Raw genomic sequence first — 19,772 nt, forward strand, 5'->3', positions numbered from 1 at the left:
CTAAAACATTCTTATCAAGAAATATATTTTTCAATATTTGTAGCAGAAACATACGCTCTCATAATCAATTAGTTCCAATCAACAGATGCTTACACGACACTGTATTAGTTTGCCACGAGGTAATACAGTTCGTGTAAACACATGGTCGTGTGTACGAGAAAAACTTTTAATCATGTCAGACGATGATGTTGATTCGGAATTTATTGGCTTTCACGAAATGGGACTTGATGATCGCCTTTTGAAAGTAAGGGAAAAGAAATGAAAATATTGTTATGCTTGTTATATAAGACAGGAGTGTAGGGAGGATCTGACAGTATTTTATTCCATATCTTTTTTTTGTTAAGTGGGCATGTGTAAATGCTAACATCTATATTTGACAATGACAGCCATCCATTTGACGCTAATGACAGGCATCTAGCTACTGATGTGTGTCAATCCATCAAGATGGTGTAGATTGTCACCCACACCATTAAAGGGGCACTAATGCGGAGCAATTTCCGTGGACTGGTGTAAACTTTTGTTATTGTTTTTCTCCCGTGAGTACCCGGATGATATCCCAGAATTCGTGACTGGTTCGTGACCTCTGCTGCGCAGTCCGTAGGCGCAACTGATAGTTTAATTATAGACAGATCAACTGAGGTGAAGTCATTTTTTACTTCATTACAAATGTATTATGAAAACAAATGAAACACTTTGAAGGTTAATCATATGCCAGTGGTAGAAATGGTAAAAAACTATTAGGACGGAAAATAACGAAGCCAATGTACGTCTCTATATTTTGCCTCATAACCCTAATTAGTTAAACTTTATTGTCATATTTGTATGATTCTGAAAATTAACAAAAGAACACACGATCTGCTTATACTCATAGTAAATTTCTAACATAACAGCAACATTTATACATTGTATAGATTGCCAATGTGGATCCTATTTCACACACATATGGGATCTAGTGTCTGTTTTTTGTCATACAGATTCTGCTGAATGCTACAATAAATAAATTAAAACAAAATGCAAATAATGAATGTAAAACAAACTAATTTTATAGCAACAACGTCAGGCTACTATCTTGTTCAGGAGTGTATCCATCAATATCCACGTAAAAGAAATCGTATTCCATTCATCTGCAGCTGGTAAATAATCCTGCTCTGTGTCGCGTGTCTTACAACTGTCTCATTTGCGAAAAAGTAACACATCGTTTCACGTCTTTCGTTGGTGAAAACCAGATAAACCTCTCATTGGTCTCCCAGATAGCACACCTGGCAACTAATTGTATGATGTCCACTCTTCTAAGTAATTTAGTTAACCAATAATGAGTAATCAATCAATCAACGCAAGGGTGGTTAATTCTTTGAAGGGAGGATGTTGTTTTTGCACTCACACTTTACGACAGGGTGTTGTCATCTACACACTCTGCCTTTTGACAAATCCGCTAGAAGATAAAAGTAATTAATCAATCAGTGTGTTATCGGTTAATCCTTTGATCGATGTTTGCTTTTGTAACTCAGCTGATAAAACCTCTTGCATCACTTACATGCACATATTACATAACATACAATACATTTGCCATTACAGACCTTAATTTATAATGTTGAGTATTTACTCCAGACAGGAGAAATGCCAAATGGGAACCTTTGTTGAGTAACCGAAGTGGTGTTACTACTAATTATACCTGTTAAAAAATCATTAATTGACCATCCAGGGAATGATGACAAATAACACGTGTATTTACACCATAATGCGCGAGTTACAGCAAGGAAGATGTAATCTCTGTGTCGCATGCAGCCTGAAAACACTTATGGGCCGAAACTGTTTTGAGGATACATACCAACGGAATTTCGTTACATAAGGAATACACACAGGCATTTGCTGTGTACTTGGGTAAATAGGTGAAATAAGGGGTTTTTTACGTAAGAAAATTTTCAGATTTCTCTGCCAAACGCAAAGTCATCGTTTTTTGTTTACGAATTCAAATAAATCAGCTGTGTGTTTTTATTATCATAAATAAGAAACCATTGTAGCTACCATAGCTACCAAAATTTACGTATGATATTTGCTATCACAGCTCAACCAACACTCAAAACTACCTAAATATAAAGCTTTGCAATCTTCCGTACTGAAACAAATGGCTTGCTACGTGCCTGTAGACATCATATTTTGATGTAACATGATTAAAAATCGAGGTTAAAAACACTGAAATAGGATCAAATTGGATCAGTAACTATACCATCCAAGCATCCTAAAAGTACTACACTGCTGGGATATTTGGTTACGATCGGACAAGGAATACCATGGATATTTTTAAACAAATGGCATATGATGGGCATCCGGCCTCCTGACTGTTTAGGTGAAAAAATATGGACAGGAGCCCAGTTCCTTTGTCCGTCACGGTCGAAGGAGCGGGCGCTGACCAAATTGCGGTTTGGTTTCGTAATTAGACCGTTGGCGAGAAACATTATTCGCTCCACATCAGTGCCCCTTTAACCACTGGTTTGTCTTGTTAAGACTTGGTCAATAGGTTTGCCTACTTCACTAAGTCTTCAGGATGGTTGATCCTCTCACCATGCTCACTAACCCTAGACCTGAAGGGATCAGGTACAGGTACTACAGATATGTACCTAGGTAATTTTCTGTATACACAAATGTACCCTGGACGAAATCTGAATTGCATTCTGCATTGTGCCATTTTCTTGACAGGAGCTTAGTCCTTAGTATAGGACCAATGTTGTACTGGCTTGATTTTTGATGAAATTGTTTCCATTATACTTAAGTTGGTTTTGATTAGGTATGACATAAGGCAGTACACACCTGTTTAGTAAACCTACTCACTGACGGATAGTTAGGTGAGTAAAATGGCTGAAGTACTCACATATTTGAAAACAGTGGGAAACAGAAAATGAAATACCCACTCAACATTCATAATACCCGCTCCAAACAAATATAGTCTGTACAGTACCCACATGAGATGAATCTTATCTGGAGCTCTGTTTCTGTATTTGGACTTTTTAGGATCTGTTTCTGTTAACAGAAATGTACCTGGAGTACATATCTGTAGTACCTATGCTGACAACAACTCCTTCAGTGCAACAGCAATTAATGGCGCTGCTTTGCGATTTTGAACAACATAAAGATGGGAACATTAATAATTTGTAATTGAACACGGTTTTCTTTAAATCTACTCGTATGATTTGGAAAGATTTCCACCTGTAAACCTTGCTTGAAAGCTTACCTAGCTCGGGTCAGTGCATGTCTCATCTAACAAACATGAATGATATTTTAAAACTTTAAGTTACAGGCAAGTGTTTCACCCACAGTAGTATAGAATAAGTGATAATATGCATACTAAGTGTTTCACCCACAGTAGTATAGAATAAGTGATAATGTGCATACTAAGTGTTCCACCCACAGTATTAAAGAATAAGTGATAATATGCATATTAAGTGTTTATGAACTGTATATGGTATACTTTTATTGTTACGATATTTCACACTTTTTCATCATGTTTCATAATGTTGATGTTTTGAGAAAACTACCAGTTTGTACAACTTGTTGCTATTGTTTGAAGTAGCACTGTTGAACAAGTCAGTGTGACAAAACTCTGTTATTCCAGGCAATTTCTAAGTTAGGTTGGAGAAAACCAACCCCTATTCAAGAGAAAGCCATTCCACTGGCCTTAGAGGGCAAGGATGTCCTTGCCCGTGCTCGCACAGGCTCAGGCAAGACTGCTGCATTCTGTCTTCCTGTCATACAGAAGATATTGGCGGCAAAGCAGGTGAGAGAAATTAGAACTTATCATCATCTACATCTGCATATTCTCAAATGTTCTTTAAAAAGAGTGTAGGTGGGGATGTCAGGAAATATAAAGAATATTTTCTAGATGTCCAGTGTTTGCAAAGTTTCCATTTTATTCTGAAGGGGTCATTAGCAAATTAGCGGCTGCTTTTTTGAGGACACCCCCACTTTGATCTTTCACAAACGTTGTGTTCAAATATTCAAGCTGGCACTGTTTACAGTATATTGGGAACTGACACTTGTGTGGCCATTCAGTATTTAGCTTAAACCCTTGGCATCACATAGGAGTAGGAAAAACATTTGAACAGTTATGTCCTTACAATGAAGTCATCTGTAAGAGGGTGTGTAGAATCTTCAAAACAAGCTCTTTCAGTAAACATGAAGGAGGAAGTCACTTTAACAAGTGATTGTAATTTCAGATTGCTTTTTTATGCACTTTAATCTATAACTTTGATTTTAGCAGACTTCTACTTACTTCAAACACACAAAGTTTTCTTGCATATTTTGTTTCCTTAAGTTTGTTATGCAGGTATTGCAGATTTTGCATTTTTGGATGGTACCAAGATTAGAAAGTCAAACAAAATAGGGATCTTGAGGCTGGTACATAGCAAGCCAGCTTGCTTGGGATTGACAGATATCATGAGGAAAAATAAAACACGAAAACAGCTGCATTTACATTATTGTAGTGGAGACACTCACTGTTTTGACATCCGGTTAAATATATCAAAACACCCCGAAGCATAACCTTCAAACAGAAAACCTTTGTGCATTTACTTTTTGATGCTCCAGTGTTATATACATGTATACAGATGGATGGCAAGTCATATTTTCTTCTTGTAAGCCTGATAGTTTGCAAAGTTGTACATTTAGATTGTATTGAGGGCAAGATCATGGTGATCTTTAGCAAAAGTCTTGTGTAAGTCCTGGCTTTTGTTTTTAGTAATGGTATAGTTCTATATCAAAGAAAGTGTAAGGTGTCATCAATGCACTACGAGTCATGAAAGGATGCATGTAATGAAGGAGTCAGTCTTTTGACTGACACTTTAATATGCTTAGAAAACAACTGTCGATTATTATCAGCAGTCTTCAGCTACAAAGCTAGTCATAGGATGTTTGTGGCTGTTAAGTGCTGTTTTCAGTTTTCAAATTTTATTTTTTGTTAAGGTGGTCAGGTAGTCTAGTGGTTAAAGCATTCACTCGTGACACCATATTGGGGTTCGATTCGGCACATGGACACAATGTGCTGTGAGGCCTGTTTCTGGTGCCCTTCCCAGACTCCATGATATTGCTGGAATATTGCTTAATTTACCTCACTCACTACTTGTTTGTGAAACATTGGTGACTCAGTGTGCATGAAAGTATTCAAATTTATGAATCTGTTGTACTTGATTCAAAATTTGAATAAATGAATTACAGTGAGTGCAAACTGAGGCATTTTTGTGCAATCCAGTTTGTAATTTCTGGACATCTTCTGTAGTGACCGTACCTGGACCCTATATTCATAAATTCCCAGCCTCTGCTGCTTTTGTGTTGAAATTAAGTGACATAACTATGCCTCCATGTCATGATATTAGCATTAATGTATATGCTGAAATGATTTATCCAATTTGTACCTATCCATTAAACTTCTACTTTAACATGTTTAAGGTCATGAGAAAAACGTCTCTACTTACATGTGTAATGTCAGATACTAGCTAAAATTATACTTTTATAGTTACTGCCTTAAGTTGTATTAATATACTCTCTCCTTACAGTTTTGTGTGTGTTCTGCTTGTTATGGGCGTAAATTCTGTGATATCGAGTTATACTAGTGACCTTTATCGACAGCTGTTCATATCATCTAAGTTTGTTTTTATCACCCCGTGATATATTCGACGCCTCGTCTGTCTGTCCGTCCGTCCCCCATCCATCTGTCTGTAATCATCAAAGTTTGTTTTTATCAATATACAACTCTCATGATGGGGCTTATACGACTATAAATTTCTCACTCTCTCACTCATGTTAAACCATGAGATATCCATAAATTAATGTTTCCTTCCTGTTCAAAGCTGTGTTAAACTCGCTCACTCGCTCGCTCACTCACTCACTCACTCAGTTGTTTTGATTTTTTCTCCACATAGTGACCTATATTCTATTAGTTAGAGCTGTGTAGTCTATATCAGTACTATCATGATATTTGTTCATCCTGCAGTTGGCTACAGAGCAGTGCGTCCGGGCTGTTGTGTTGACTCCATCTAAAGAGTTGTGTAATCAAGCTTTCAGAAATATCAAGGTAAGGGTCATAAGTTGAGATAGTACTGTATTCTGGTTAGTCTAGTGCCTGAGGTTTCTTCCAAAGTACGTATGCAGAAACCATGAGAATACTTTGAACCAGTGATTGAAATATTTGCCGGCCTGGAGGCCCCGCTCTAGTTTGTTAATGTATTGGGCTGGCAGTTTAAAATATTTGCAGGCCCTTGTGGCCACCTTTGTAACAGATAGAATCTTTTCTTTGTTTTTTTTTCCTTTATTAATGTTCAGCAGTCATTTTAGATGCTTTATGTTACGGTAACTTAGAGTTTCACTTTCTTGTGTTTGAGTGCTTTACACATGGGACTGTCAACACCAGACTTTGTCAATAAAACGTCTCTCACTAATTGAATTTGTAGCAAGTGTGCACAGTGTAGTCTCTTTTGTTTTTAATGGTTTGACTGTAACATAATGGTCCTGCAGGTTTCATTCAGGGCCTGTAAACCCATCAACCTGCAGGCGGCTACAGGCCCGGATGACCAGCTAGCAATTTATCCTTCATGTCAAATCATTCTTTCATCCGTTGCTGATGTTGTGACAGGCCCAGATGACCAACTGGCAAATTATCCTTCATGCAAATCATTCTTTTATCTGTTATTGGGGTTCTGGTAGGACTTGACCAGCAGTTGTTCTCGAGAAGTGAGGTGTGTCGACATCTCCGAACCCAGCCCTCTGACATCTCAAAGGTGAGGTCATCTTTATCTGTAAAATATCAACACGTTTGTCAATGTTATTGCTGTTGCATATTCTCAGACCTTTGTTAAGTTGATCTCTTGACTCAAAATTCATTTATAATGGGATATGGCTCTACAGTATAATGTCATTTAATCAAGTAGCATCTATCAGCAGTTATTTATGTTTCAGTATAACGTAGCTGTAATGATAATTCCACTATAATATAGATTCAGGATCAGATGTTTGTTGGTCAGTGTTGACGGAGATTGTTTGTTGTCAGGCCAATGTTAATGGAGAAACCGGACATCGTCGTGGGAACACCTAGTCGGGTCCTGGCTCACATCGATGCTGGCAACCTTTGTCTACGTGACTCACTGGAGATGGTCATCATAGATGAGGCAGACCTGGTGTTTTCATTTGGATATGAACTTGACATCAAAAGACTTCTGGAGTGAGACTTTCTTCCTTCATGGTTCTATTTCAGTGTTGGCCCTTGGCAGGACTCCATTATGTAGTGAGGGATGTTTGCTACATACTGAAGACAGAGCTAATCCAGCTTTTTTAGTGCTTAGAACACCTACCAAAGATCTATTGTGAATTTAGTGGATGACCATAATTTGGGAGAACATCATTATTTTTTTATGTCCTTTCAACACTTGCTTAATTGCTTATCTCCTCTTCCTGGCAAAGGTAGTGGAACATCTGAAATCTCTTGAAGTTCCCTACTTAAAAAAGCGGACGTAAAATTCACACACACCCATGTATTACCTCCCTTGCCACGCACAGGAACTTCAAGGGTTTCAGGTATTCCCTACCTTCTCCAGGAAGAGGAGAGTAAGCAATTAAGCATGAGTCAGGATAAGTATAAAATATCAATTTTATTCAGAAAATTGCATAATTAATAAAGTGACCCAATCATTATTTGAAAGATTATCTTTTTGTGTACCTCTAGACACCTGCCGAAGATCTATCAAGCATTTCTGATGTCTGCGACTTTGACAGAAGATGTGAAGGCCCTCAAGAAGATGGTTCTCCACAATGCTGTCAGTACTTGTATTGGGATATAGTTTAATTTGATCAGTGGCTCTTTCATGGGATTCAGAACTGAGAGATTGTGATGTTCATGTTTGAATATGTTTGGGACATAGGTAGGGTATTTGTATGTAGGAATGATTATAGGATGTGTCAGAGAGATTTTGTGTAGTTTCACATGGTCCTCAGCATACATAATTGTGACAGGGCTTGTGTGGCCCTGGTTCTATAGACCAGTAATTGTGACAGAGCTTGTGTGGCCCTGGTTCTTTAGACCAGTAATTGTGACAGAGCTTGTGTGACCCTGGTTTTATTGACCAGTAATTGTGACAGAGCTTGTGTGACCCTGGTTTTATTGACCAGTAATTGTGACAGAGCTTGTGTGACCCTGGTTTTATTGACCAGTAATTGTGACAGAGCTTGTGTGGCTCTGGTTTTATAGATCAGTAATTGTGACAGAGCTTGTGTGGCCCTGGTTTTATTTACCAGTAATTGTGACAGAGCTTGTGTGGCCCTGGATGGGTGGGGAGCTATGCCAACCAATAATACTGAGAGAAACTTCTTAGTGGCCCTGAACAAGTGGGCACTATGCCAACCAGTAACTGCGACAGAGAAGCTAGGTGGCATAGCGTTCTTTAGGACCACCTTACAGTATGCTGTATAGGTTTGTGTCAGCAAGCCAGAAATCTGGATTCAAATCAGAAGTTCTCCCTGACTGGCTTTTTTTTTGTCAGTACTGCACTCATAAATCAGTAATATATGACCTCACAGTCATATTATCATTCATAACACTGGGGCAGTTGTTGTCCCCAAAAGTCTCGATGCAGAAGGTAAAATAATCATAAGCAATGTTAAAAAGGATTAACAGATTGTGCTGTGTTCTGTTTGCCTTCTTTTGAAGTATTTTACATATGTTAAAAGGCCACAGGGGATTCCATTCATAGAAAAGATGTTCATCCAGAACATATTTACTCTTATAACTGTGTTTGTTATTAGACAGACTCATCCTTATTGTGTGAAACAAACTAAGTCTGGTCAAATGAACATTTGTGCTCAGTTACTTATCTCCTCAAACTTTTTGTCAAACAGGTGATTTTGAAGCTCGAGGAGAGCCGACTTCCAGATACATGGCAGCTTGCTCAGTACCACATCAAGTAGGTCCATGTTGTCATGTCAACAAACCCAACATGTCATGCTAACAAACAGAACATTTGCCTGCCCGCTGAATAACAGTGATCAGAGAAGAATATAACTATTGTAAACAGGCTCATCTCAGTTGTTAGAATGAAGTGTTAATTGTGAACTGAAAGAATATTATTCCACAGGAGCATGAGTGGTCTAATGGTCATAGCTAACTGCGAGAGTTGTGTACCTTATCTGTACCAGGATCCACTGATTAAGGAATAAGAGCTAAGATTCACCATGATTTTAGACCTTAATTCTGGTTCTTAGTCAAAAATCCCTTTTCCATGCATTCATGCTCATATGTTAAACCATGAGATATCCATGAATTAGTGTTTCCTCCCTGTTCAAAGCTGTGTTAAACTCACTCACTCACTCACTCACTCACTCACTCACTCACTCACTCACTCACTCACTCACTCACTCACTCACTCACTCACTCATTTATATTGCAGGTGTGAAGACGAGGACAAATTCACCTTGATGTGTGCTCTGTTCAAGCTGGGGCTAATCAGAGGGAAGTCCATCCTGTTTGTCAACTCAGTAGACCGGTGCTACAAGTAAGTCAACACACACTCAATAAATCCCCAGGGAATACCATAGCTCATTGTTAAAGGTCACACAACTTTGCAGATTCTGATAACTTTCGGTATGCACTTACCGAAACAAATCATCAAAATTTCAATTCAACCTATGAAGTTGAAAACAAACGCAATGAAAAAAAAGCCTGTCTGTGAAATCAAACGATTCACTAATTTTCCCCCAACGCTGGGGAAAAGAGTGGTTTCAGCAGCTATGCTCTGTGCTGCGCTCATAACACATGAACAGTGAGTAGGTTCACGGAGCTGGAAACAGCTTACCTGCCTGGAGTATGAGGTCACAAGCAGTAGTCTAATCTTGGTTGTGTACACAAACATAAATAATCTACTCTTTACATAAAAAAACATGTTTATTGTGATAAGCAGTAAGCAGACTCTTTTACAGAGAAAACTCAATGTCTTATTTATTCACACCTATGTGTCTGCTTGCCTGCCTGTCAGCTGATGACAATATGCAATACACAACTTCAATCATTGATCACATCCAATTGAAATTAACTCCTCTTGGGCATATATACCATAAACAAAAAACAATCTAAGCGTATCGGCAAATGAACCAGTGGCCAATGAAAAGGCTTCATTACACCTGAGTGCACACCCACCAGCTCTGACTGGGTTTGATATCATGGCTGCTTTGTTTTGAGGGAGGTAAACCCAAGTACAAAGTGTTGCACTTTTGAGTTGTGATTATATGCTTACAATTCTGTGTATTGTCTTTTTCTTAACCAGCATTTTATATATTATGAATATGTTACTGTGTTTTAATTATATTTGATTTTTTTGTAGCATGTGACTTTTAAGCTGTCATATATACTTTACTAGTCATGTTATGTATTCCTGATTAAAACTTGAAAGAACAGGAGCATCTTAAAATCGTTATTAACACTGATGATGCCTTGAAGAGGTTAGTCTTGGTGTGACAAGTACTGTAATCGTGGTGACTGTTGGTACAGGTTGAAGCTGTTCTTGGAACAGTTTGGTGTCAATGCTTGTGTCCTCAACTCCGAACTACCAGTCAACTCAAGGTTTGTATATGCTCATATAAGAAATGTTTCCTTTACTTTAGGGTTCCCAGAGGTACAATGTCTTTTCTGTTACAGTCATATCTTTAGTTCATTTGACGAGTTAGACAGAAGTATCTATCAAATGTCCCTTACAAGAAATTTACAGATGTCTATACAGTGAGAATGATTTAACTTTCAAGATACATTTAGTCAAGATGTGTATTGAATACACAATAAATCGGTCAAGTGTAACATATGAGATATTTAGAATGACATTTTCTTAGTTCTTTGTACAAATTCTAGTACTTTTGGGGGAGGAGTCCCATCCAGTATTGATAATGACACTGTCAAAACTAGGCAGGACACAAAGTCAGCGAGCTAACCCACACTGCCACGAAGGCCTCAGATGAAATTCTACAGAAGAACATAAGTTAACTATAAATAACAAACATGCTTCAGATGTCTTCTATCAGGTTTTGCTTGCCTTATTTTCTTCTAAAGAGACATGACGAGTCCTCTGAAGGTTGCAGTTGCCATGGTTACTTGTGACATCAACGTCATTGATGTTGCAGGTGTCACATCGTCACCCAGTTCAATGAAGATGTATACAGTTATATCATCGCATCTGATGAAACACTTCTGGCTGACCCAAAGCAAAAGCCACAAGAGAAAAAAAAGTAGGTCATACTCATTTATTTACTGTTGTCATGCGATGTCATAAACATGTTATGAGTGTTACTTGCCCATGCTGTGAGATGAGTGGTCTTATTGTGAAGGCTGCTTTGATGTATAGTATTGTCTCACTGAGCCTAACATTGCATGACGTCTGGGAATGTTTCAGACACAAGAAGAAGATCCATGAGTATGGAGTATCCCGTGGAATTGATTTCCAGAATGTTTCAAACGTGATCAATTTTGACTTCCCCCGGAATGTAGAGTCATATATTCACAGAGTAGGCAGGTAGGTAATCAAAACCCCTGCCATAAAGTTAAACATATTTCTATGGTATACAAAGCATAGCAAAATATGATACAAACATAATACATTGCAATACAACCATGCTTCCCAGTGCATGCAATATGGAACACGGGTATGATATTTCACAGCATCATGTTGTAAAGATGTCAGGTGACCACGTGATCATATGTTGATGGCTGCAGGACAGCCCGAGGAAGCAACCATGGCACAGCGCTGTCGTTTGTCAACATCAAGGAGATGTCGATGTTGCAGGAAGTGGAGGATGAGCTAGCAGATCATGCACGTAGGTACACCGATACAGTCTCGCATCTTTGGAACCAAGTTTTCTAGTCAAGATTTCCACATCTCTCAAACTATGTACTTTATCTTCGTACACTTCCTCATACCTTCCTCCCTCCTAAAATGATTTAAATGTCTTGAATATTTTTCTGTTTTTCAGCGGAAGGTGAAAATCTCTTCAAACCTTACAACTTCAAAATGGAGGAAATTGAAGGCTTCCGATACCGTGCTAGGGTGAGGTGCAAACTCCAGCTTAAACATGGATCAATTCTGTTTCAAATAGTTGGTATTTTGGGGAGGGTGTTAAAGATGAATAGTTGTGTGAAAGTAGGACTTTAAAGTCTAGTATTTCAGCATCCTATCAGTGATTAAGTTGTTTCCCGCTATTATCTGATCTGTTTAGTTATGGTTGCTATTACTGAATTACTTTTTCCCGAAGACCAGGTTGTCCAGTAAATTGAGTTGTTATGTACAGTTGCGTTCTTTGGGCACAGCAGAAACCTGAATTGTGGGTTTGAATCCCAGTTTTCCTGATTATGTTTCTGGCTTTGTCTGCACTATTTTTATGCTCATAGCTCGTACCAAAACGATATAACTGGTATACAGTGAAAAGCAGCATTAAACTGATATGCATTTATAAACTCACTCACCCTTAGGATTTTAGGCTTTTGTTGAACAGTAGGCAGCCATACCATGATACACACTCACTCACTCAGCCGCCACTGCTGTGAGGTAGATGTACCATGACTGACAACATCCTAAGATGATATTCACTCACTCACTCCAGGATGCAATGCGGGCGGTAACAAGGCTGGCTATCCGAGATGCGCGAATGAAGGAGATTAGACAGGAGCTGCTGACGACAGAGAAACTGAAGGTAGGCCTCATGATGTACTGAACCATTATATAGAACCTATTCACATCCATTTCACCTGTAAAGACCACAGAACGTTGTACACCATTGCTGGTAGTTAGAAGTGACCCAACTGGAAAACTGTGGCTGTTACAGTTGAGAGTTGTCTCTTAGCAGTGTAAGCAAGTTGTAGGAAGTGACTGCATGCATCAGGCAGTCAGTCTCTGCTGATGTTCAGTGACATCATGTATTGCTGACTATGGGTAATATCTGTGATATAAGAAAGTAATTTTATCCTCTCTTTTGGGGTTTCAGTCTCACTTCGAAGACAACCCTCAAGACCTGCGAGTGCTGAGGCACGACAAGGCTCTCCACACAGTCAAGAAACAAGTCGTTCTCAAACACGTCCCAGACTACCTCGGTAAGTCACTAAACTGATGCATAGATGTGAAATGAAAAGACAGAGCCTTGGCAACAGAAACAAAAAAAGAAATACATTGATGAAACTTGTTATCAGTTTATACACTTAAGGTTCAGTAATGCAGGACAGTCATGAAGAAAACCTGAATGAACATTAATGGTCCAATGAGGCAAGAAACTGTACGTCACAAATGATAAGTGTTCGAAGGTCAAGGTCGCAGAGCAGTCAATATCTTATGTGGCCACCATTAGCATCAATGGTTGCTTGGCATCGGCATCCCATAGACTGGACCACATTCCGGATGAATTGCCTGGGAATGAGTTTGTACTCTTCCCTCAAGGCCACAAGCAGAGCAGGTAACGCCTGTGGCTGAGGGTCACACTGAGAGATGATCCAATTCATCCCACAAATGTTCAATAGGGTTAAGATCCGGTGATCGTTAGGGCCAATCAAGAACCTGAACGGTGGAAGGACATGAGGCCTGATGATTTCATCACGGTAACGTCAAGCTGTCAAATTGCCATGGACCTGAATGAGATTTGTCCTGCCACTGTGAGATGTCAGCCCTAACCATGACACTTTCGCCACCAAATCTGCCCACTTCCTGTACACAATTTGCATTGTAGCATTTATTACGATGTTGATATACACATGCTCTTCGGTCATAACTTGTCACTGAAGATAACAGTTCTCCACCTCTGCAATGGCCGTGGGAGATGTTGGCGACACCACTGTCTGCATTGTTGCCAATGTTGACATGTAAGGACCGCACCTCGCAAAGGTCTTCTGGAATGAATACCAGCCTCGTGTAAGCTGTTCCTCAGAGTCTGATCAGAAATTGTTCTGAGTCCTGGCACTACTGATGTTGTGGAGGATGCTGTGGTGAACCTGTTCTGCAAATGTCAAAGCCGAATAAACCTGCCCTCAGCAGGCGTGGTTACACCTGGTCAACCAGAACTGGGGCGATCATGTGTTGACCCTTGCTGCTGGTGGCGATGCCAAAGTCTTGCTATGGTCCTCTGTGACACATTCAGTTGCCTTGCAATCACAGACTGAGACTCCCCGGCCTCCATATCATATGACCAACTGCATTGTTACCCTGAGCCTCAAACTCGAAAATGTTTGCAAACAGCGTTCACCATAGATATACTGATTACATAGACACCAATGATTCAAATTCGAAATGTTAATGGAAAAATACTACCTATGGATTTCTTATTTTTGAGTAGTGTAGTTCAGTATCAATGGACCGATTTCCCTTCACAGTAGTTATCCAGTACCTACAACTTATTGTGAATGAAGCTTGCATCCAGTAGTCAGTTAAGGACTGTTCATAATTTATGGTGGGGATGGGTGTCAGCTATCTTTTTCTGGAGAGGTTGAATCGGTGATCAGTTTTGTATAAATGTAAGTACTAGTAAAATACAATATTACTAAATATCATATAAACATAAAATTATTAAATAAATAGACTAAGTAATTTGGGATTGGATGAGTTCACAGCTTTGTTGTAATTTCCAAAACTGATAATATATCTACACTGAGCAATAATAGTCACTTGATCAGGAATGTTTGGGTAGATATTTATGTGTAATATTTAAATGAAAGTTTCATGTACCATGTGTCTGCATTTGATGTATATGTAGAAATTGATCTTCAAGTTTTTTGTGAAGTTGAAGAAGTCCTGGCACAAACACTAAGCAGGGGAGTTAATCTGGTTCAAGACTAATTATGTATACTTGAACATTCACACTTTGTTCAAGGTGTGAAATGTCGTAGTTTTGTTGTTTAAGTTCCGAAGACACTGAAGAATCTACAGCAGGAGGAAAAGACAGACAAAAACAGGAAAAGTGGCAAGCACGGCCCATCAAAGGGGCAGCTGAAGTTCAAGGTCAGTCATGAATCTCGCCTAATTCTGTGAACCTAGGTTAATGGTGACCTTCCACAAAAAACACTTTCAGACTTTTACTGTCGGAAAATATATGTAGTTGATATCAATACTGAAAGTGTAAAATATCTGTTAAAATAAGTTCAGCCAAACTTCAGTTCCAGTGGTTGGGAGATAGAAAACATGAAAAAAGGAGTGCAAGTGAGTGAGTTTAGTCTTATGCCGCACTCAGCATGGTGTGATGGCGACGGACAGATGCTGTGTGATGAGTGAGTGAGTGACTTTAGTTTTATGGCTCACTCAGCAATGTTTCAGATATATGGCAGTGATCTGTAAATAATCAAATCTGGACCAGACAAGCCAGTGATCAACAGCATGAGCATCAATCTGTGCAAATGGGAACCACTGACATGTGTCAACCAAGTCAGCAAGCCAGGCCACCCAATCTCGTTAGTCGCCTCTTACTACAAGCATAGTCGCCTGTTATGTTGAGCCTGACCACCTGATTCCAGCAAGCATTGCCTTTTATGGCAAGTACGGGTTGCTGAAGGTCTATTCTACTGCGGACCTTTTCAGGTCTGAAAAGAGGACTTTACGGGAGAGAATAGTGCAGAAATGTGCAATAAGGATTTTTTCAAAGACAAGGCGACTTATTTGGAACAGACGATGTCTTTATGCAAATTAAAGTGTTATGATATTGTATTACAAAGGGCACTTTCTAAATGCCCATTCTGAAATTTGACTTTGCTTCAATATCATGATATCTAACGTAAAACATAACACTCATGCTGAAACTGTTAAGATTTAGTCAGCTTTGAGTTTCACTATCACTATAAAAAGAAACAGGTAGGAGGGGTCATCTCAAAAGCAGAACTGGGACAAGTGAAGCAGACGATGGTTGGGGTCAGGCTGGGGGATTGAGATATCACGTAAGATATGATAATCCCATTGGGGAATTAAAGTAGGTAGTACACAGCATGTCTTAACATATATAACAATATCCAGACTTGTCTTTTTTTAGCTGGTAATGCCACCTATATATTTTGAGACATTTAATATGATGCTTTTTTAGGTATCATACTCTTTTACATATCTTAACATGAAAGAAAGATGCGCAAGATGTTAATCAATTGATCAATTGATATTCAGCACGAATGAAAAAGCACAAAATATCTTTGAGATGACCCCAGTCATACCTGACTGAGAGACTTAATTGCTATCTATAGTTTGATCTATTGTTTTCAGCAGGTATTCAGATTTGTCTTAGTTTTGCCTGATGTTATGAGTAAACATGCTTTTCTATAGATATTCTCTTATACATCACACTAAAATCCAGTTAGGCCAAAGTGAGTTTTTTTGACACATCCTCTTATACATCACACTAAATGCCCAGTTAGGCCAAAGTGAGTTATTTTGACATATCCTATTTTGCAGGTGTGTAAATTTGAGGGATACAGAGTAACAGCTTTTTGTTTCCGACAGTAGTTGAAGGCAGTGATTATGATACTGAAAACATAATCAGTCTCTATCTTGTCATAAATGTGTTATGAGTTTTCGTCCAGTGATTTTGCTGTTAACATGCTTCTTGCAGAATTTTATGTTGAGGTAATTCTCAAAAAAACTTAAACATTTGATTTGTTTTCAGAAAAGACAAGCCGATCCTTTGAAAAGTTTCGAGTTCACTGGTCTCAGCACAAAGAAGAAGAAGAAAAAAGCCAAATAAACAAGAGATGGCATTACATGTATAAATCTGTAAATAAATATCCAAATTCTCAAATATGGATGCTTTTGCCATTTTTGTCATGTTTGGGATACAAAGTCACGTTGACACAACTCATGAGAACATGAAAGTGCAATATTTCAGTTATATCATGGGAGGCAAGCCCAAAGTGGTGCAGGTCTCGGACCTCTACCACTGTAGCTGAACTTGGTGACTTACCGAGACACCTTCCTATGTACATAATGAAGATTTGACGCTGCAGTGATAAGTTTCGATCAAGCACAAGGAACACAGCTCTGTACAGTGAATTTAAAAGCCTTGGCAACATTTGCTGCACAAGAAAATACGAGAGAACAACCAACATATTTCAAGATTTATTCACATCTTCTCTACAAACCATACTTGACAACAGCAAGACATGTTTGTTACCAGTATTGTTACAGCTGCTCAGTACAAGGTCACAAATAATAACACCTACATTTCATACGTCTAGTTCAGACAGCATACCTGTATTCTACTCACCTTTTCATAGGGATGATGAAATTTGGAAGCCTCTCAGTTGAAGTTATAGAAAAATAGCAAATCCATACTACTCAACCAAAAACAGGGATACTGAGGTGTTGAAGCCTTAAACATCTGGCACAAAAGAACATAAGTACTATCCAACTTTGATGGTGATGAATTATGGAAACAGTCACATGAACTGGTGAAAAAAAAAGAACATGTATATGCCACTCAATATTTTTTAAAAGGATACAGGATATGTCCAAAGTTACTTTATGAAGTTTATGTTGTTGTCTTGGACAACTCCAAATATAGTTACATACTCCCTGTCAAGAGAAGGCACATCCTAGGCTGCTTAGTAGAGAGGTTGTCTTTAGCCCAACTGAAATGCACATGCTCAAACTGGATCCTGAACACCAATGGTGATAACATACCATTTTAAGTCAGTGATTGGATACGGTTGATTGAAGGACAGCTGCTTCACTGACATGACAGAGGTGTTTTTTCTGTCAACGATGCTGTCATCTGTGGGATGACACTAACACCTGCTTGAACAAAAAGCTATTTCTGCATACAAAATATAGTTTTGCGTCAAGGTCAAAAGGACAGGTGTGAATGATTGACTACAGCAGTGTTTGGCACATAGGAATCTCAAGCCTGCGACACAGCATTCACTGTACACCATCCCATGAAACATGTATTAGCAGTAGAACTGTACAGTGTCCCAGTACACATTTAGCAGCAACATAACTGTACACAGTGTAACAGTACAACATTGCATCACTACATCGGAATACCATCATAACACTGACACAAACACTAAATGAACCAATGAAACTGCATGTTGAATAACGAATGGATGTTGACATGTTCTTTCAACATTCAGGAACTGAATAATTTGCCGAAAACTTGACCAATCAATAACAATGTACTATACTGCTTTGCCTTTGACAAGGATGATTGTTTCCATAAATCACAAACTCTATAGTGTCTAATAAATATATCTCACACAACTGATTATACCTGTCAAAAATAAACAGCATAGTATGGGACAGTAACATACAACACATTGCGACAACAATCAGTTTGCATGATTTATCTGCCTATCAGTGACCAGCTTCAGATCTCTAGGTGCTGGAAAACAGTGCGAGCTGGTCACGAACAGGAGACACATTTCACTCTCGCTAGCAGTCCAATGTTAGCATCTGTTTATATTGACTTTTTAAAAAATATTCTGAGCGAAATATAACTTCTTTTTCAATATTTTATAGAAGCGAAAATATGCTAAGGTGGCATTTAAACAGACTTGTCTACCATTGAACACAAGAACATCACTGTCATGACAACGAATGGTATGGATTTAAGTTGTAGACTCATACCAGTCGTAATGTTAACTACCAACTTCTAAAGGCCAACCAAGCAACATCACTTTCAGAGAGACTTGTTCGTAGAGTGACACAGTTGTATCTTACTTATGCAACAAAGCGTGTGAACAGGGAATACACCCACACTTCCCTTTTCAATCTACCAAGGGACACATATCATGATGACCTTTGTATACATTTACTTAACAAGCTGGTATGGAAGCACACTGATTCATTAATATCAGAGTTTCTACTCTTAACACTTCCACTCTTAACACTTCCACAATTATAATCACAATTTGTGTTTCCCATATATGACATCTCACATTCCTTTCTTGAAAATTATATTTCATCTTACAAGATGCAATGGAAGCACAGAGATTCATTACTACTGGAAATTCTACTTTAACACTAAATAAAGAATATCACATTTTCACTCATTTTTGTCTCACATATATGTTACTTTATGTTCAATGTTCTGTTAAAGAATTTCACCGTTCTGGTACCTAGTGAGAGAGTGAGTTTAGTTTTACAACCCACTGAGCAATATTCCAGCTATATGGCAACGGTCTGTAAATAATCGAGTCTGGACCAGACAAGCAGTGATGAGCAACAGCATCGATCTGCACAACAGGGAACTGATGAAGTGTCAACCAAGTCAGCAAGCCTGACCACACAATCTTATTAGTTGCTGTTTATGATAAGCATAGTCACCTCTTAAGGCAAGCATGGGTTGCTGAAGGCCTATTCTACTCCGGACCTTCACAGGTACCAGGTATGTTCCAGTTGTATTGAAAGATTTGATATGATATGAGTAAGTTGGAAGTGTGTGATTGACAATTTCACGATTTATTTTGTCTCTGCAATGTAGAAAAAGAAGTTTACTTTGAAACAGATGTGGTTACATGAATCAGAAAGACATCATTCCACTGAGTATGTATCTATTTAATAAAGAAGTTAATAAAATCCTGATTCTTCCATATGAAAACAAATAATGCATCATACAGCTGAGTGTTTGTCTTTGGAGCTGCAGTTAAACTGGTGACTTTGATATGAAACTGGACTATGCTAATACTCTTGCACCAAAATTAAGTTGCATAGCAACAATAAGAAAATCAAGCAACTTAGCAATACTCCAGGCACCCAGTTTAACAAGCCATCGAAGTGCTGCATATAACTTAACACAGACTT

At 38.6% G+C, this 19,772-nt stretch overlaps 1 protein-coding gene across 1 annotated transcript; it reads left to right on the forward strand.

Moving 5' to 3' along the window:
* Nucleotides 1-132: 132 nt before the first annotated feature.
* On the forward strand, nucleotides 133-16,770 carry LOC137266355 (probable ATP-dependent RNA helicase DDX56). The gene is made up of 17 exons (XM_067801842.1): nucleotides 133-244; nucleotides 3,611-3,772; nucleotides 5,984-6,064; nucleotides 6,694-6,767; nucleotides 7,037-7,207; nucleotides 7,709-7,799; nucleotides 8,878-8,942; nucleotides 9,426-9,530; nucleotides 10,523-10,594; nucleotides 11,146-11,250; nucleotides 11,415-11,534; nucleotides 11,735-11,835; nucleotides 11,992-12,065; nucleotides 12,619-12,708; nucleotides 13,000-13,105; nucleotides 14,899-14,996; nucleotides 16,639-16,770. Exons 1-17 carry the CDS (start codon nucleotides 173-175, stop codon nucleotides 16,714-16,716), a joined length of 1,665 nt encoding a protein of 554 aa, XP_067657943.1. The 5' UTR covers nucleotides 133-172; the 3' UTR covers nucleotides 16,717-16,770.
* The last annotated feature ends 3,002 nt before the right edge of the window (nucleotides 16,771-19,772 follow it).

This window comes from Haliotis asinina, chromosome 15 (genome assembly GCF_037392515.1).
Source record: "Haliotis asinina isolate JCU_RB_2024 chromosome 15, JCU_Hal_asi_v2, whole genome shotgun sequence".
In the NCBI taxonomy this organism is placed as follows: domain Eukaryota; kingdom Metazoa; phylum Mollusca; class Gastropoda; order Lepetellida; family Haliotidae; genus Haliotis; species Haliotis asinina.

What these genes read in the sequence shown, in the direction of transcription:
- LOC137266355 (XM_067801842.1), top strand. Translation starts at nt 173, where the DNA reads ATGTCAGACGATGATGTTGATTCGGAATTTATTGGCTTTCACGAAATG. An exon ending in AGCCCTCTGACATCTCAAAG is followed by an intron (nt 6,768 to 7,036) that starts GTGAGGTCATCT and finishes GTTTGTTGTCAG; the next exon opens with GCCAATGTTAATGGAGAAAC. An exon ending in AGATGGTTCTCCACAATGCT is followed by an intron (nt 7,800 to 8,877) that starts GTCAGTACTTGT and finishes TTTGTCAAACAG; the next exon opens with GTGATTTTGAAGCTCGAGGA.